The 16,803-nt window shown below is 39.2% G+C and overlaps 1 protein-coding gene across 1 annotated transcript in view; it reads left to right on the plus strand.

The window, feature by feature from the left end:
• TRIM66 (tripartite motif containing 66) overlaps window positions 1–16,803 on the plus strand; it is an 83,218-nt gene that overhangs the window by 2,449 nt on the left and 63,966 nt on the right. Inside the window, exon 2 of the mRNA XM_025189972.3 lies at window positions 15,478–15,581. Coding sequence (XP_025045757.3) covers window positions 15,478–15,581 — 104 coding nt within the window. The remainder of the gene's footprint in view (window positions 1–15,477; window positions 15,582–16,803) is intronic.

Genomic DNA, 16,803 nt, shown 5'->3' on the forward strand with positions numbered 1-16,803 from the left:
CTGCTGAGGCTCTTGTACATTTCAAAGGTGGAATGCCAGGCAGCATTTCTGCCTTTGAAATGTAGCAACAGCCCAGCGGGCTCTTGCTACATTTGAAAGCGGAAGTGCCCTTATCAACTAATTGAATAGTCAATGTAAATTCCACCGGGAGCTCTGAGATCCTGGCTCCAACGGGCAGCCCTGCTGCGGCACACTGGGCTCCTGGCCATACCAGGCAGCCCCGTTGGGTTGTGCCTGGCTGCCCAGTTGCGGGGCGTCAGACAGCTCAGCAGTGAGGAGCCCAGCCGCTAGCCTTCTACCGGGACTCTCTGGTCCTGGAACATCTGTGGTCCTGCCATACGACAGATGTTGCTGGACCTGGGAGTCCTGGATTACAGAGGTTCAACCTGTAATATCTAAACTCTATGGCTTTTTGTGATAAATTCCAGAAGAACTAGGTTCTCTTTTCAACTCAGCCACTGATTGACTAGTGCCTAACTTGATGCATCGTAGTTTGAAAATGTTTATCTTAACTTCTCTGTATATCAGTTTCCCCCCAAAATAAAGAGATGATGGATGATTCTCAAATTGTGAAGCACTTTGTTATCTTTTGATACATTGGACTAAGATATTATGATTAATTATATTTTAAAATTATTATTCATTTTTTCATGGTTGCCTGTGGAATGGATTAGAAATTAATTTCCTGCAGCACTAGTGGACCTGAACATGCTAATCTAGCACTTCTGAAACCAAGTTTTACCAAAAGCTGCATTGCACTGCTTTCCACCTTGTCTTGTTATAGATCAGTAGTAATTATGAGTAAGAGCACAGTAGGAGAAAAAACAGAGAAAAGAACCAATCAACAGCAATAAACCAATGAACTTGAAGAAGACACCAGGTGCAAACATCTAATTAATATGTGAGCAACATGAGCAGCAAAGAAAACACATCTGTGGCTCTCTTAAATCAGTGGCTGAAAATGCTGGTAAAAGCTTGTCTATATAATAAAATGTTATTGTGCTTGAACACATCAGTGGAGAATCAAGTTAGCTTTGTGATCTGATTATCACTTTATTATTAGCATAGATCCAGATAAATCACTGAATCAGTTAGGTGTCAAGATGCTGATCATGATTTTTTCTAGTATGCCATGACCACAAAATTGTCATCACCACCAATTCAGCTAGCTTAGTTCTTCATGAGTTTTCTCAGAGTGGTAACACATTATCAACAAGACCTAAATGCAATGAAATGCAAAGTGAGGGGGGAAATCTAGTACGTTTCCAAATGAAGGCAATCTAAGATAAACTAAGCTCTTAGCTATAGAGATGTATTTTTAATCCCTGTCATTCAGTGCATTAGTACAAATTATGAGATAGCAGGATTAAGCCATCTTCCCATTTTCAGTTGTCTTCAGATGCCTGTAGGATTACTGCAAAGATTGTTTTAAATTGCACTTGGTAAACTATTTTTATGGCTGTTAAGGTTGTGAAAAAAGTACATGTTAAACTGCATCTCAGTGTTCTTGCTCAAAAAGAAGCGTGTTAGCAAGACATTTGATGTAACCTAAACTCTCTGGGGAGACCTTAGACTAGATTTGTGAGAGCTGGTGTTTAGAAAACATTGGAAATGAAGTCATTGAGTCACGTGAGGACAGTTTGATAAGAAGACGTAAGGTTTGGTGACTAAACGTTATTGATAATAGAATGCCTTGGAAAACAGTGGGATTTAGTGGTTTGACTCTTTACTTGTTCTGTATTTCAGTGTATGTTTCCTAAGCTTTCTGCATGTTAAATAGTATGGGTCACAAACATCCTTTGTGTAGTTCCATAGGATGAATGTGTTTAGTGTATGGTAAAGTGCTACCTTCAAAGGACAAATTTGGGTGGGGAGGAGGACATTTATGCTACATCTAAACTGCAAGCCTCTTTTGAAAGAGGCTTTTTCGAAAGATACTTTAGCTAGAAGAGCACATATGTAGCAGCTCAGTCATATAAAATCCATACTTGTAAAAAGTTACAGGTAATTGGTCAAAAGCATCAAAACATTTCCTAACATTAACATTCATGTATTTTCAGCTGCCTTTAATGAGAGAAGTGTATTGTTCTTTATGAAACAAGTTAATAATTACTTTTACTCTGCTCTCACTTTTTATATGGAGGTTTGGCTGGTGGAGACTACAGGTCCCAGCATGCAGCATTCCATATTGATTTGAGAAATCTCTTGGATTGTATTAAAAATTGGGTGTCTGTACAGCTCTTTAAGCAGCATTTTGGCTATTAACTTAAATTTCGCCTCTGGTATAGCAGCCACATTAGGAGGGCAACAAATAATCTTGTTTTGATGCAATATCACATAGTACAAATGATGCAATATATTACATCTGTTAATTCTGAAGACGAATCGTCAATTGTTTTAATTATATAGCCACAAAGTCATTTAGAGCAAGCTCAAAGTATGAATGATTTCAAAAGGGGGAGGGATGAAAGCTTCATCATGAAGCATGGAAAAGCATCTCTGCTGATCGCAAGCTTCTAATTTGGTCCATTTAAATAGATTTCAGGGAATTTGACTCATCTTACTCTGGTTCAGCTGCCAGACCAAAAAGGCAAACAGAGCCATTGGGTTTTGTTAGATAAATATGAACTTGTAAAATAGAGAGAGTTTTCTTCAAAACTGTTTCCTATAGCCCATAATTGGGTCTCTAAGGAAATGTGAACCTTGCCAGCAGCTCTGTGCATTAGCTAATGATCTCAGAGAATAATTATCGTGGTATTTGTTGGGGGGGAAAGAGGGCAAGGCAAGAAGTGCAATGTCTGTGCAGCTAGTAGAAATGTGATGTATATGATATGCCTGCTACCTGTTTCTTTATGATGATCAGCAATTTTTTAAGCAATCATAGATTCATTGCCTGTACTGATTTATTTAAGCAGACACTTGAGCTGAGCTTTTCTTGTGTAAAAGCCTGACCTAAGGTCAGAGCTGGAGGACCTTGAAACAAAACTGTATGTTGAGTCCTGTGATACTTAATTTAGAAGTGGTGGATCTATAGTTTAAACTCAGTCAAGCTCTCTATGCTTGGTGAGGCGATGTGGATGTAACCAGTTATTCAGACTTCTGTTATCTACAGATTGGATTACTGCCCTTTACTGTATTTGGAGCAAAATTTTAAGTATTATCTCTTTATTCATAGTTAATTCTCTGAGGGAACATATGGCAATTGGGGGTCAAGAGATGGCCTCCAGTTAATCTCTAGGTCAAATTCAGGGTGCCAGATTAATTAATAAAGTTCTTTATGGTGTAAGTCAGGAATACTCAACTTTGGAAGCTCTGGGGGCCACAATGATACTCACAGCACATGCCGATGGCTGCACCTTAAGTGTGGTAGTATCTACATGCAACTATATATGCAAATATATGCAAATAGCTTCATTCACACTGACGGGCATGAATACAAAGATTAAGGCAAGAGTACACAACATGCGGGCCCCATTTAAGTCAGTTCTGCTGATATTAATAAAATGCCATATTTACCTGATTTCCACCCATATGACAGCACTTTTAGTGAGCAATGACAGTCTAGGAATTTAACTATTAAAACGCATATCAACAGAAGACCATTACATTGACTACTTTTTCGTTTTGGTTCCCACCCATGGGCCGTGCGTTGAGCTCCGCATAAACCCAAACTGCACTGCAGGCTGCATGCAGCCCATGGGCCACGTGTTGAGTAGCCCTGGTGTAAGTCATGTGTATCTTGGAGACCACTCTCTGCTTAACATATTCTGGCTCTTGAGATCCTGTGGGTAACTTAATTTGTATATCTGAGGTTTCCTTGTTCTTTGAAATTCCTTTTCCATGTGATTTGCCAGAGTTCATGTTTGTTGACCTTCAGGGCACACTCCAAGGCCTATGAGTTACCTCTGACGAGGGGGGTGTTTGAATGGGATTGAGGGTTGGTATTGTTTGTCTGTATACTGATTTTAAAGATCTGTATGAGGGATTTAGATATCCAGTTCAGATGTTTGTGTTTGACTATTGGGCCTACTGACTCTACTTCCATGTGCTTATTAGTGTGAATATTCTCTGTACCTGCAATTTGGTTACCATTTCTGAGATGAGTTATATAATTGATTTGAATTTGCAAGATCTGTGGTCCATGGAAAAGGAGCAAACAGCTGTTGGGCAATTGAGAACAGGTCTGAGGATATGCCTACACTTACTGGGGATCAGCACTGTGGCGATCAATCTACCAGGGTTGTGAAGACCCACTAAATCAATCACAGATCACTTTCCCATTGATTCCTGTAATCCACTGGAATGAGACATGTCAGGTAAGTCAACAGGAGATCCCGTGTGGTGTAGGTACCACAATAAATCAACCTAAGTTATTCCAGCTGTGTTATTCATGGAGCTGGAATTGCATAACTTAGGTCGACTTAGTCCCATGGTGCAGATCAAGTCTAAGTCTGAAGAGAGGTGTTTCTGTAATCCAGGCATTGCTCCTTCTTTGTGATCACTTCCATGGTGCTTTTCTTCATGCTCAATAGTACACCAGGAAAGAATGATGGAGCAGTTTCAAGGCTACAGCTGTGACATTATTCCTTCATGCAGAGCCATCCCGTCCATAGGATGATTCAAGACAAATGTCCTGAGCCCTGCACTTTGGGGGGCCCTGTGCTTCATGAGGGCATGGGATCTAGGGTAGCTTAGGGGATCAGCAGGGGACTGGCACCAGCTTGTAGATGGCTTATCCTACAGGTTGAAACTCTCTTAACTGGTATCAGAGGGGTAGCCATGTTAGTCTGGATCTGCAAAAGCAACAAGGAGTCCTATGGCACCTTATAGAAAAAACAAATATATTGGATTATAAGCATTCGTGGGCAAAGACCCACTTCGTCAGATGCATGTCATGGAAATTTCCAGAGGCAGGTATAAATATGCAGGCTAGAGATAACGAGGTTAATTCAGTCAGGGAGGGTGAGGCCCACTTCTAACAGCTGATGTGGAGGTGTGAACACCAAGAGAGGAGAAACTGCTTTTGTACTTGGCTAGCCATTCACAGTCTTTGTTTAATCCTAAACTGATGGTGTCAAATTTGCAGATGAACTGTAGCTCAGCAGTTTCTCAATCCTGATAAAGGCAGGCAGACTTCCCCTGTTGGCCAGATAAGGTCAGTCTCTCTGGATCTTAGCTGCTGCACATCATGGTGGTGCAGAGGAACTCTGGTCGTAGGTTGTGTCTTGGAGTTGAGTTCTTTCAGGGCTTCCCGGCAGGGCAGCAGGAGTCCAACGCACGACTGCGGGAGCCCCATGCGTGGCAGCAGGGCTTCCCAGCAGGGCTGCAGGAACCCCATGTGCAGGAGCCTGGCGCTGAGGCTGTGGAGCTGCCCGGAGCAGCAGCAGGAGCCAGACTTTGCAGCGGGATCCTGGCACGCAGAGACAGCAAAGCTGAACAGCACAGCAGTGGCAGCCCAATGAGCAGAGGCAGCGGGGCTTCCTGGTAGAGCAGTGGGGGCTGACAGGGCAGTGGGGCCAGCAAGAGGTAGGCAGCCAGCTCGGAGGGCAGCTGTCAGGCCAGTGCAGAGAGGCCAGAAATGACCACACCTGGTCTGGCAAAATCCCTCATCCGGGGCTGGTCAGGTCCCAAAGGTGCTGGACCAGGGAGAACCAACCTGTACAACTCATGAAGAAACTGGATTCAAGTCCAATTTTAGAATCCTTGATGGCCTCCCTGAAGTTGTTATTCTTTTTGACATCATAATCCACTGCACATCAGTGAATTGAGATGTCATAAGTTGAAGATGAATTATGTTAACTGATTAATAAAGGGGAGGAGTTGTGAACTCCTAGGAACACTTGCATAAAATATGGTCTTTTTCCTGTGTCCTTGCCAAAGTAAATTACATATAAACAATATGGGTTTCTCAGCAAACCTTTACCCATGAAAGAGATTAAACTTCTGTTTCTGGAAGTTTTGGTAAAAAATAATGGACCTGATTCAGATATAGTGATATATATGAGATATATGATTCAGATATAGTGATTGCAGTAGGGTTGAATTTAGCTCCTGATCTCTTGATATGCAGATTCTGTTGTTTGAATCCTATAGGTCTGTGTTGGATTACTATTTAGATACAGTGATTGCATCATTCTTTATACGTATAAACAGTGAGTCTCTAGGGCAATGTTCTCCTTCACCAAGGATGCCATAATAATGATATGTTTAAATGAGCTGTCTGTGAAGTACAGGTTCCTGAAACAAATGAACATTGTTGTTTATAGGTAATGTTGAGAGATGAAGTCTAGAAAGATTTGTAGACTGCAGAGTGTACCTTGGGAGTGAACGGCTTTGTGACATTCATTTAGCTGAAGCAGAGAGAGTCCTATTTCCTTTCTTCTGAGCACAGATTAAAAGTTATTCTAGCTTTGAAAGACGATCCAACAGAAAAGAGAGTGGATGCTGTTGTTAAGTTAGTGATCTGTATTTCAACACTTCTTGAAAAGTACAGTCAAGAAAATCTTAAAAAGGCCTAAAAGCACTTCAGGTGAGAGCAAGAAAGAAAATAGGAGGAAAATAAGGTGGTTTGTGGGTGTGTGCCTTCTAATAACTCACCTCTTATCTTTACCCTGCTACTTTGTGAATTTTTTGTGAGTGAAGAAGGAAAAGCAGTTCCAGATGCCACACAGAAATGGCTAGCCATGTTCGTTCAACATCAAATGATACTGTACAGAAAGGACTGTTGCTTGGGGGAGTACTATATATGCATTCTGCTTAATAACAACCTATTTCCTGAGCTAAGTGACCTTGCTTTGTATATGTCGTGAGGTAACTGTTTATCCAGAGGGCAGGTAAGCAAACATGAGTTTCTTTGTTTTGTTTTTATTTAAGAAAACAGAGGTTTAGCAACATTTAGGCTTCACATTTTAAGCCTAAGTTTTGCAGTAGATTTAGCATAAGTATTTTATACTCCTGGAGCAGCTATTACTGGTTTCACTGTTTGAAAAAATGTACATACAGGGTAGTTGTTCAACTTGCTTAGTTCATTGTGATTGGTTTGGAAAGCTATTTTATAGTGTATTTTTAATGTCAAGAATATTGTTAGGCTTTTGTGGAATGTATGAAATCTCATTAACTGAACTCGCTCAGCAGAATTCAGATTTGTCTATCATGAAGAAAAAATCTTAATCAGGAATCTCAAGAATAGCCCCATTAGCAATGCATGACAGTTGCATAAGAAGAATGTCTCCAACACATTATTGCCATGTATCTAGAATTTTCAGAGTAATTTCTCTTAGTTATACTTTCTGCTCCTTACTTTTCTTGGTATTCTTCACACTGATGACTTGAGTTAGAAGCATCTCAGAAGTGTATCTAAGAGGAGTTTCAGGTTTGAAGGTCATAGTTACTTAACTCTCATATATCCAGATGTTTCAGATATACTCTTAAGATATTTAGATAATCAGGGTTCACCCACATTTGAATGTATGCTAATATTAAAGATCCTAGTATTAGGTTTGGTATCTGGGGCCATATTCTGTATGTCTCACATTCTGTGCAAAAGCTCTGACTTTAGTGTCATGGACAGGATATAAAATCTTGGCACTAGAGTGCCTACTGTTTCAATTTTAGCTATCCAGTGATTAAAATGTAGATAAACTTTTTTTCTGTATAAAAAAACCTGATTGTTCCAAGCTTACTAGTGTGACTGCATTTCTCAAAATAAGTGAAGCTCCAGAATAGCCATGAGGCTTATATTAGTTTTAAGAGTGAAAGGTGCCTTTACATATTTATTTAAAAAATAATACATTAATTCTGACTCCTCTAAAAGAGTAAATACAATTTATATTTTGCATTTCCCTGATCTCTGGCAGATAAAGCACAAATTAAAGTTCATGTTAACCACAAGTACCCCATTAAGTGTAAGGGAATAGATATCATTTCTATTATAAAATATTTGTTCTAACTGCATAATATTGGAATGTAGCACGATTGTATGATTGCTATATTAACCCATTTTATAGTATGTGACATGTCTGTATAAAATGGCCCTTGTCATGGAAGTAACTTAAGCACTGCTTTTGCTAGCCAGCCAATAAAAATTCCAGTGTATCATGTATAGTTCAGGGTACTCACAATCATAATGTCCAAGGCTATGTCTAGACAGTGGTGCTATTTTGGGATACTGGAAGTATCCAAAATAACTATTCTGTTTCTTTAAATGTTCCCGTTATTTCAAAATAGATTTCAAAATAATGGGCGTGCTATTCTGTAGCCCTTATTTCTCGAGGATTAAGGGACTTGTCAGAATAGTGCCTTTATTTCTAAATTAATTTCAAAATAAGCTATTTTGCATAGCACAAATTGCATAGCTTATTTCAAGGTAAGGGTGCTATCTAGACTCACCCCAAGTGGCATAATGACTTTTTTGGGGGGGCAGAGTCATTAAACTCTGCATTTTCCCTTTTCAAGAAGTTGCTCAGCCTACTGACTTTCTTTTGAGTCACTGTAAGAAGCATTCTTTATCCCTAAGCAACTGTCTTGCCCAACTGTTTAAGGCATGAAGATAGTCTAGAACAGTGGTTCTCGACCTTTTTGCCACTGTGGGGCACATAAGCATCTATGTGTTATGTGGGCTGTAACCATACACTATACTCTACCTGTATGGCCCTGGAGATGTCACGTAGGATGTAGCTATGTGCTGATTGGGCTGTAGGTTGAGAACCATTGGGTAAGAATTTACAGTTCTTACACTAATTGGGTTGCAGTATTATGCGTGTAAGGAACTGGTTCAAAGTCTCTAAGGGCCAGATCCAGTTCATGGAAAAATTACCATTTATTAAAATAGTATTAAACCATGCATCTTTTTAAAAAGTACCTGCAAAGTACACTTTTGTCTCAAATTTATTTAACAATCGCTTCAGAGGGGTAGTCGCATTAGTCTGTAACAGGAAAAACTTAAAAAACAACAAATAAACTAGTAGCATCTTAAAGACTAACCAAACATGTAGATGGTATCATAAGCGTTCGTGGGTGCAACCCACTTCTTCAGATGACACGTGGGTTGTATCCATGAAAGCTCATGATACCATCTACATGTTGTTAGTCTTTAAGGTGCTGCTAGTCTATTTGTTGCTTTTTAAGGTTTTTTTGTATTTATCAATGTTTATTTGCTGTTGCTAAAAAAAAAAAGTTACTGATGCCATATAAGGGCCTCACATGACAACTGGAAGACTAGTTCTGTGTCTAGGAGTTTCCCATACTTCAATTCATAGGTGTTCCCTGCCTGCACCAATAATAATGGCTTGTGCAGGGTATGCTAATGGCATTGTACCCATAGTACAGATTGTCTTAGGTATGCCTGTGCACCTGTTACATTTTCTAATATCTCTAATGAGAAGAATTGTGAATGATTTACGCAAAAGGTGCACTGAGAAATGTTATTTCTGAAAATTTCACTATCACTGATAGGGCAATATCATTTTTACATACTGCCTCGGTATTAAGGTGCAATTGGCTACTGTAGTCATAGTTAAATAGATTGTACATGTACTAAGGCAATGCAATGAATAGCCAAAATAGCAAAAAAGGACAGTTCCGTGGAACTAAGATGATGTGAAATGTTTTGTTTTAAATATGTACAATTGCAGTTATATTTAGCTGCTTACATTATCATCTTTTTTTAAAATTTGTATTTAATATACAGACAAAACCCAGTCCCATGACATGTGAAGAGGATAACTTGAGCTTGTAATAGTTCTTTGGAAAGAATGATTAGTAATTTACTTTTGGGTGTATTATTCCCATGATATAAATGGGAGGTTTTCATACAGATCTTCCCGCAAACATCAACAGATGGAACACTTCATTTCTGCTTGCCATTGGTCCTCCTTTAACTTTATATATGGAGAATGTCAGTCATTAGGCAGTCTGGTAAATTTTGTAGCAGGAAGACTCCTTTGTGTAAAAATATTGATCTGTAATGACATATCATATGTAAACAGAAATAGTAAATGATTAATGGCTGTAGATGTTTACAGAGTAATATGCAGAACTCACATTTGCTATAGCATTTGTTATCAGTAAATAGAAGTTCTCATAGAATTACATACTCTCACAAATAATCTATATATAAATGTTGCCACCACAGAATTCCTCAAGACCTGAAACTCTCCAATGCCCATTTTTTCTGGGTTTTTGGCCACTGTCTTACTTCCATCAGGCTTCAAGCCCCCAGTGACACCCAAAAGTGGAACAGTGGTGCCAGTTACATGCTACCCCCTCTCTACTGGGATAGCATGTAACCAGTCAGTACAACCTGTGTACGCTGGTCTGTGGCCCACATATCTCTTTCTCTATCTGGAATAGGTCTTATGCAGTCACACACGTGGGGGGGAGGGGGAGGTCTTTTCCTCTCCCATGCAAACATACAAGACAAAGCAGAGTCTTACTCTCAGTGGTAGTTATGAAAATATTAAATTATATACTTTTCAATTTTTTTACTTTTACTTCAATAGTTTACCACATAAAGGAGCCATCTATAATATTTTTATAGTGAGAACAGTTCTTGGCAGGTTCTGTTGTTCAGACATGAGTACATGACATTTTAAAATTTTTTAAAGTTTTATAAATGAAAATAAACTTAATCACAGATCTCACTGAATGATCCACCAACACACATTTACAAGTACTGATATTGTAATTTTCTTATCTGCATAATCTCTGCCAAATCATTGAAATTGCAAAGTGCTGTTATGGAAATAACACAAACCCAATTCTGGGAACGTGTAATAATGTCATTCTGGTTTGAGCACTGAGCACCAGTCAAAAACATTACTTTAAATAAGTTTACCTTATTTAACCTGGGAAAACATTAACTGATTGCTTGAAAAGAGCTAAGAGGTGATGCCTAGTGCCAATATTCCATGATCACTTGAAAATTAAGGACTAAGATTAAAAATAATTTGTTGGGTTAATGCACCACCCTCATATCTGAGGAATTAGGTTCAAATCCATTATAGTTCAGGCATGTATATGCTTTTGGTGGTTTCATCTTAGGACACATCTCCACTTGCCCAAGGATCAGCGCTCTGGCGATCAATCCTCTGGGGTTTGATTTAGCAGGTCTAGTTGTGAAAAGTAAGAGAAGTTGATGGGAGTGTTTCTCATGTCAGTTGATGGAAGTGTTTTTCCTGTTGTGGGGTCTCCCCAGAAAATCAGTGCAAGGTTCATCAACTCCAGCTAACCAATTCACATAGCTGGAGTTGCATATCTTCAATTGATTTTCTCCACCAGTGTAAACCTGGCTTTAGTCAAAAGTGAATGTTTTCCCTTTGAAAAAAAACATACTATGGCATGAATGTGAGGCTACATGTCCACTTGATGCTCTGGCAATTGATCCTCCAGGGTTCGATTTAGTGGGTCCAATAAAGACCCTCTAAATCGAACTCTGAGGGCTCCCTTGTTGGTGCCAGTACTCCTCACTGTCACAAAGAATAAGGGAAGTTGATGGGAGTGTTTCTCCTGTTGACCTCATGCTGTGGGGCTGCCCCAGAAATCGACTCCAGCTACACAATTCACGCAGCTAGAGTTGTATACCTTATATCAATTTGCTCCACCAGTGCAGTCCTATTAGTCTTCTGTTTCAAGAGATCCATGATTGAATTGGCCAGGGTTATTATTGGTGTGGTACATTTTCAGACTTCGGGACCGCTACTTGAACAGCAATGTTGGTTCCCAACATTTGTAATCACTAAAATTCCCTTTGGAGTACTAGTCAAGAGAGAAACTGAATGATCATTCCGTAGACACTGAGATTATTAAGAGATCATTGGTAGCAAAGCAGTTTCTTTCTTCCTGTATTTGTTGTGTTAAGTGCTCAGTCAAGTGAAAAGTTCAGTCAGAAACTTGTAGCCTGCTTTTATTTCTGTGGGCAGCTTATTTCCTCCTTCGGCTTGACCTTGATTTGTTGTTGCACTGTAAAACTATTTAAAAAACCTTAAAAAACAACAAATAGACTAGTAGCACCTTAAAGACTAACAAAACATATAGATGGTATCATGAGCTTTCCTGGGCACAACCCACTTCTTCAGATGATAGGAGTATTAGAATATTGAAAGGTAGTGTATTCACAGTGCACACAGTCATTCTGAAACTACTTTATTATTTTCTATAGGTCAGTAGCTGCATATGGTGCTTTATGCTAGGTAAGATGTATTGAACAGATAAGAGTCCCTGGCCTGAAGAGTTCACAGTCAGAAGGGACAAATGGAAATAATAGATTGTTTTAAAGTGATATCGTGTGTAGGGAGATGGACACATGAACAGTGAAGGTAGGATTCACATGAGCTACCTCATCCCTTTATGTCGCTATACTTTCCTTTCTCCTAGCAAAACTCCTGTTGACATCAGTAGTAAAGAATTTGGTCTTTTCTGTGTTAATAACCACTGTAAAAGAAAGCAGGCTGATGTCACCATTGCATTCTTTACATATATAGTATGTTTTGCTTTGGAGCATCAAGGCCCAGATTTTGAAAGTGACCGGTCATTCTGCATACCTTTTTGGATGCTCAACCTGAAAGATCTTGACAAGGCCTAATTTTCAAATGAAGAGTGTTCTTTCTGTTCAAAATGCTACATATATGCTATCTAAAATGTTAGTGTATTAGGACAAGGAAAGTGATAGCTAAAGCTATCAAATGAGGAATATTTATCAAACTATTTATAAAGTAGCTGATATTAGGGGCATCGTCCAAAATCCAATGAAGTTAGTGGAAAGACTCCCACTGACTTCACTGAGCCTTAGATCAAGCGCTTGTTCATAACTGGAAACCACTTTCCTCCTGAAATTTGAAGACTGTTTTTGAGCATCTCATTAATAAATAAGTACAATTGGAAGTGAAGCAAGGCTTTACTCATAGACTCATAGAACTGGAAGGGATCTCAAGAGGTCATCAAGTCTAGTTCCCTGTCCTCAAAGCAGGACCAAGCACCATTGAGATCATCCCTGACAGATGTCTGTCTAACCTGCTTTTAAATATCTCCAGTGAAGAAGATTCCCCAACCTTCTTAGGCAATTTATTCCAGGGCCAAATCATTCAGGCAGATAGGAAGTTTTTCCTGATGTCCAACCAGACCTCCCTTGCTGCAACTTAAGCTCATTACTTCTTGTCCTATCATCAGAGGTTAAGGAGAATAATTTTTCTCCCTCCTCTTTTTAACACCCTTTTAGGTACTTGAAAGCTGCTATTATATCCCCTCTCTGCTTCTCTTTTCCAAACTAAACAAACCCAGTTCTTTCAGTCTTCCCTCATAGGTCATGTTTTCTAGACCTTTTTGTTAATAGGTCATGTTTTCTAGACCCTCTTCTCTGCACCTTCTCCATCGTCTCCACATCTTTCTTAAAATGTGGTGCCCAGAACTGGACACAATACTCCAACTGAGGCCTAATCAGTGCAGAGTAGAGCAGAAGAATGACTTCTCATGTCTTCCTCACACAACACTCTTGTTAATGCATCCCAGAATCACGTTTGCTTTTTTTGTGACTCATATTTAGCTTGTGGTCCACTATGACCCCTAAATCCTTTTCTATAGTATTCCTTCCTAGACAGTCACTTCCCATTTTGTATGTGTGAAACGGATTGTTCATCCCAAGTGGAGTACTTTGAATTTGTCCTTATTAAATTTCATTCTGTTTACCTCAGACCATTTCTCAAGTTTGTCCAGATCATTTTGAATTATGACCCTATCCTCCAAAGCACTTGCAACCCCTTCCAGCTTGGTATCATCTGCAAACTTTATAAGCGTACTCTCCATGCCATCATCTAAATCATTGATGAAGCTATTGAACAGAATTGATCCCGGTGGAACCCCATTTGTTATGCCCTTCCAGCATTACTGTGAACCATTGCTAACTACTCTCTGGGAATGGTTATCCAACCAGTTATGAACCCACCTTATAGTAGCCCCATCTACATTGTATTTTCCTAGTTCATTGATAAGGTCAGGCAAGACTATATCAAATGCTTTACTAAAGTCTAAGTATATTATGTCTACCATCAGGGTTTGTCAGCCGATCAAAGAAATTTATCAGGTTGGTTTGACATGATTTGTTCTTGACAAATTTATGATGGCAGTTACTTATCACCTTATTATTTTCTAGATATTAGCAAATTGATTCTTTCATTATTTGCTCCATTGTCTTTCCTGAGACAGAAATTAAGCTGACTGCTCTGTAGTGTCCTGAGTTGTCCTTATTTCCCTTTTTATGGATGGGCACTATGTTTGCCCTTTCCAGTCATCTGGAATCTCTCCCATCTTCCATGACTTTTCAAAGATGATAGTTAATGGCTCAGATACCTCCTCCATCAGCTCCTTGGGTATTCTAGGATGCATTTTATCAGGCCCGGGTGGCTTGAAGACATCTATCTTTTCTAAGTAATTTTAACTCATTCTTTTCCTGGTTTAACTTCTGAATCTACCCAGTTTTCACTGGCATTCACTATGTTAGGTATCCAGTCACCACCAACTTTCTTGGTGAAAATCGACACAAATCTAATCTCTCCTTTAATAGCTCTTAAAAACAGATATAACAAGGGGTTCTTGTTCTTTATATGAGTTGTTCTACCTGGTGATTTCACAGTGATTGCTCTTGAATATTAAGACCACAAAAGTCTATTTTGTAAAAACGTTGGATTGTATGGGACCTTGCAAGATCATCAAGCCCAATCCCTGCATTGAGGCAGGGCCAAATATACGGTATCTAGGTCATCCGTGGCAAGTGTAATGTGTACTTAAAAACATCCAATGATAAGGATTCCACAACCTCCCTTAGAAGCTTATTCCAGAAATGTCCTATCTGCCCATTGCTGCAGATGAAGCCCTTTTCTTTTTATCCTGTCTTCAGTGGGCATGGAGAACAATTGATCACCATCCTCATTATTACAACTTTTAAGATATTTGATAGCTGTTGTCAGGTCCCCCATCTTAAGCCTAAATATGCCCAGTTTTTTTTAACCTTTCCTCATAAGTCAGATGTTCCTAACCTTTTATCATTTTGTTGCTCTCTTTTGGACTCCCTGTAATTTATCCACATCTTTTCTATAAAGTGATGTCCAGGATTGGACACAATACTCCAGCTGAGGCATCACTAGTGGGGAAGAGAATGAGTGGTTGTGCAAAAAGAACAATAGTTAATATAAGAAAATACTGGTGGATTAACCGTTTTCATCAGACCTTTAAGAGCTTGTAGGGATTTGAAGACACTCAGATCCTGCAGTGATAAGCATAGTATAAATGCTGAAATAGAACAAAGAACCACAAAGTCACAGGAGTGTTTTGTACTGTCCCAAAAGTAGGCAAATACACTTTGTTGGTTGATGAAGAGTTGCGTTTCCTGGAACTAAGCCTTTCGGTGTGATACCAAAGAAGTGTCAGTGCTTCAGTGTGGTTTGTTTCATTTCCTGATTCATACAGCTGTTCTGTTTCTTCGCTCAGGTATCCTCTCATGCCCTGTGTGCAAACAGACGTGCTTCGCAAGAGATATAATTGAAAATTTCTTTCTCAAGGACTTTTCCACAGCTAATCCAGCGATGGCAAGGGTAAGTGGAGGCTATTAAATAGGCTGCAGCACGAGTCTTTCGAACACTAGTAACAGACCCAAAATTTATGACATTTGAGTAGCTTTATAAAGCATTGTAATGTCACCGCAGCTCTTCAGTCATCCCCAGGCACTGAACATACCGCCTCTAAACCAGTTTTCTCACCCTATGTGAAGAGCAAAGCGTTAAAGCCAGTAGAAGCGTTGACAATTGCTTCAGTGGTTCAGGACTGGGTCCTGAATACAAATCACTGCTTCTGAACCTCTAGGTTGGCCCTTGGAGGGAACTATTTTACTTAACAGTTGTTTGGCATGAAATACTTCTGTCTGTCACCACAGCACTAGCCGCAGAGGAGCAAAGAAAATGTTGACTTGTTGCAACATCAAATTGAGTAGCACAGAACACAAGCTCCTAGTGGGTAGAATTGTCTTTCAAATAAAACCCAACTCTCACTTACCACCAAAGTTAGGTTTCTTAGTGACGAGCTAGGGTGTCACTCTTGAAATATACTTCATTCATTATGAAAGTGAGTTATGGATAAGAAATGAATATGATGGCCCATGCATTTATCGATATCCTCTGTTCGTTTGTCAGGGCAATGTAAGCAGTGAAAAAGGCTACTGGTTGTATAGTTATCTGAAGTTGATTACTTCTGTTTCATACTAGGGATATTAGTCGAATAATAAAAAAAATAAAGTTCTTAGTCTGTCCTGAGGGAAGTCCACTAGAACTTTCAGTCTTTCAACAAAATGGAATGGATGTAACAGAGTTGGGAGACATTTTGCCATTCACTGTGGCCTTATGTAAACAATATGCCTGGAGATAAAGCTGCTTCTCACCTGCCATTTTAAATATTTAATTTGCAATTTAGTATTTTAAATATGTATAGTCCTCTCCTTTATTATTTTAATTATACTGTTTGCCACTGTATTCAACTTTTTGTGCAGCATCAGTGGAATTGTTATTGTTTATTTCCATTCTCTCTATCTCATTATACTATCTTTCCTGAATGAGGAAGCAGAAAGACATTGAAAAATGATTGTATTTCACTAGAATAAAGAGTTCAAATAGCACTAACTGGATTTACAAACAATGCACTATTTTATTTTATCCTTTTCTTCTGGAATCCAAAGTGTTGTCTGGTGGTCAGAGCTAGTGACTTGAGAGCTAGACATGGGCTGTGGGTGAATGCCCAGCTAGGGAAGGCAAATCAGAGACTTGC

The sequence above is a fragment of the Pelodiscus sinensis genome, chromosome 5, assembly GCF_052426305.1.
Source record: "Pelodiscus sinensis isolate ZL-2025 chromosome 5, ASM5242630v1, whole genome shotgun sequence".
NCBI classification, from domain to species: domain Eukaryota; kingdom Metazoa; phylum Chordata; order Testudines; family Trionychidae; genus Pelodiscus; species Pelodiscus sinensis.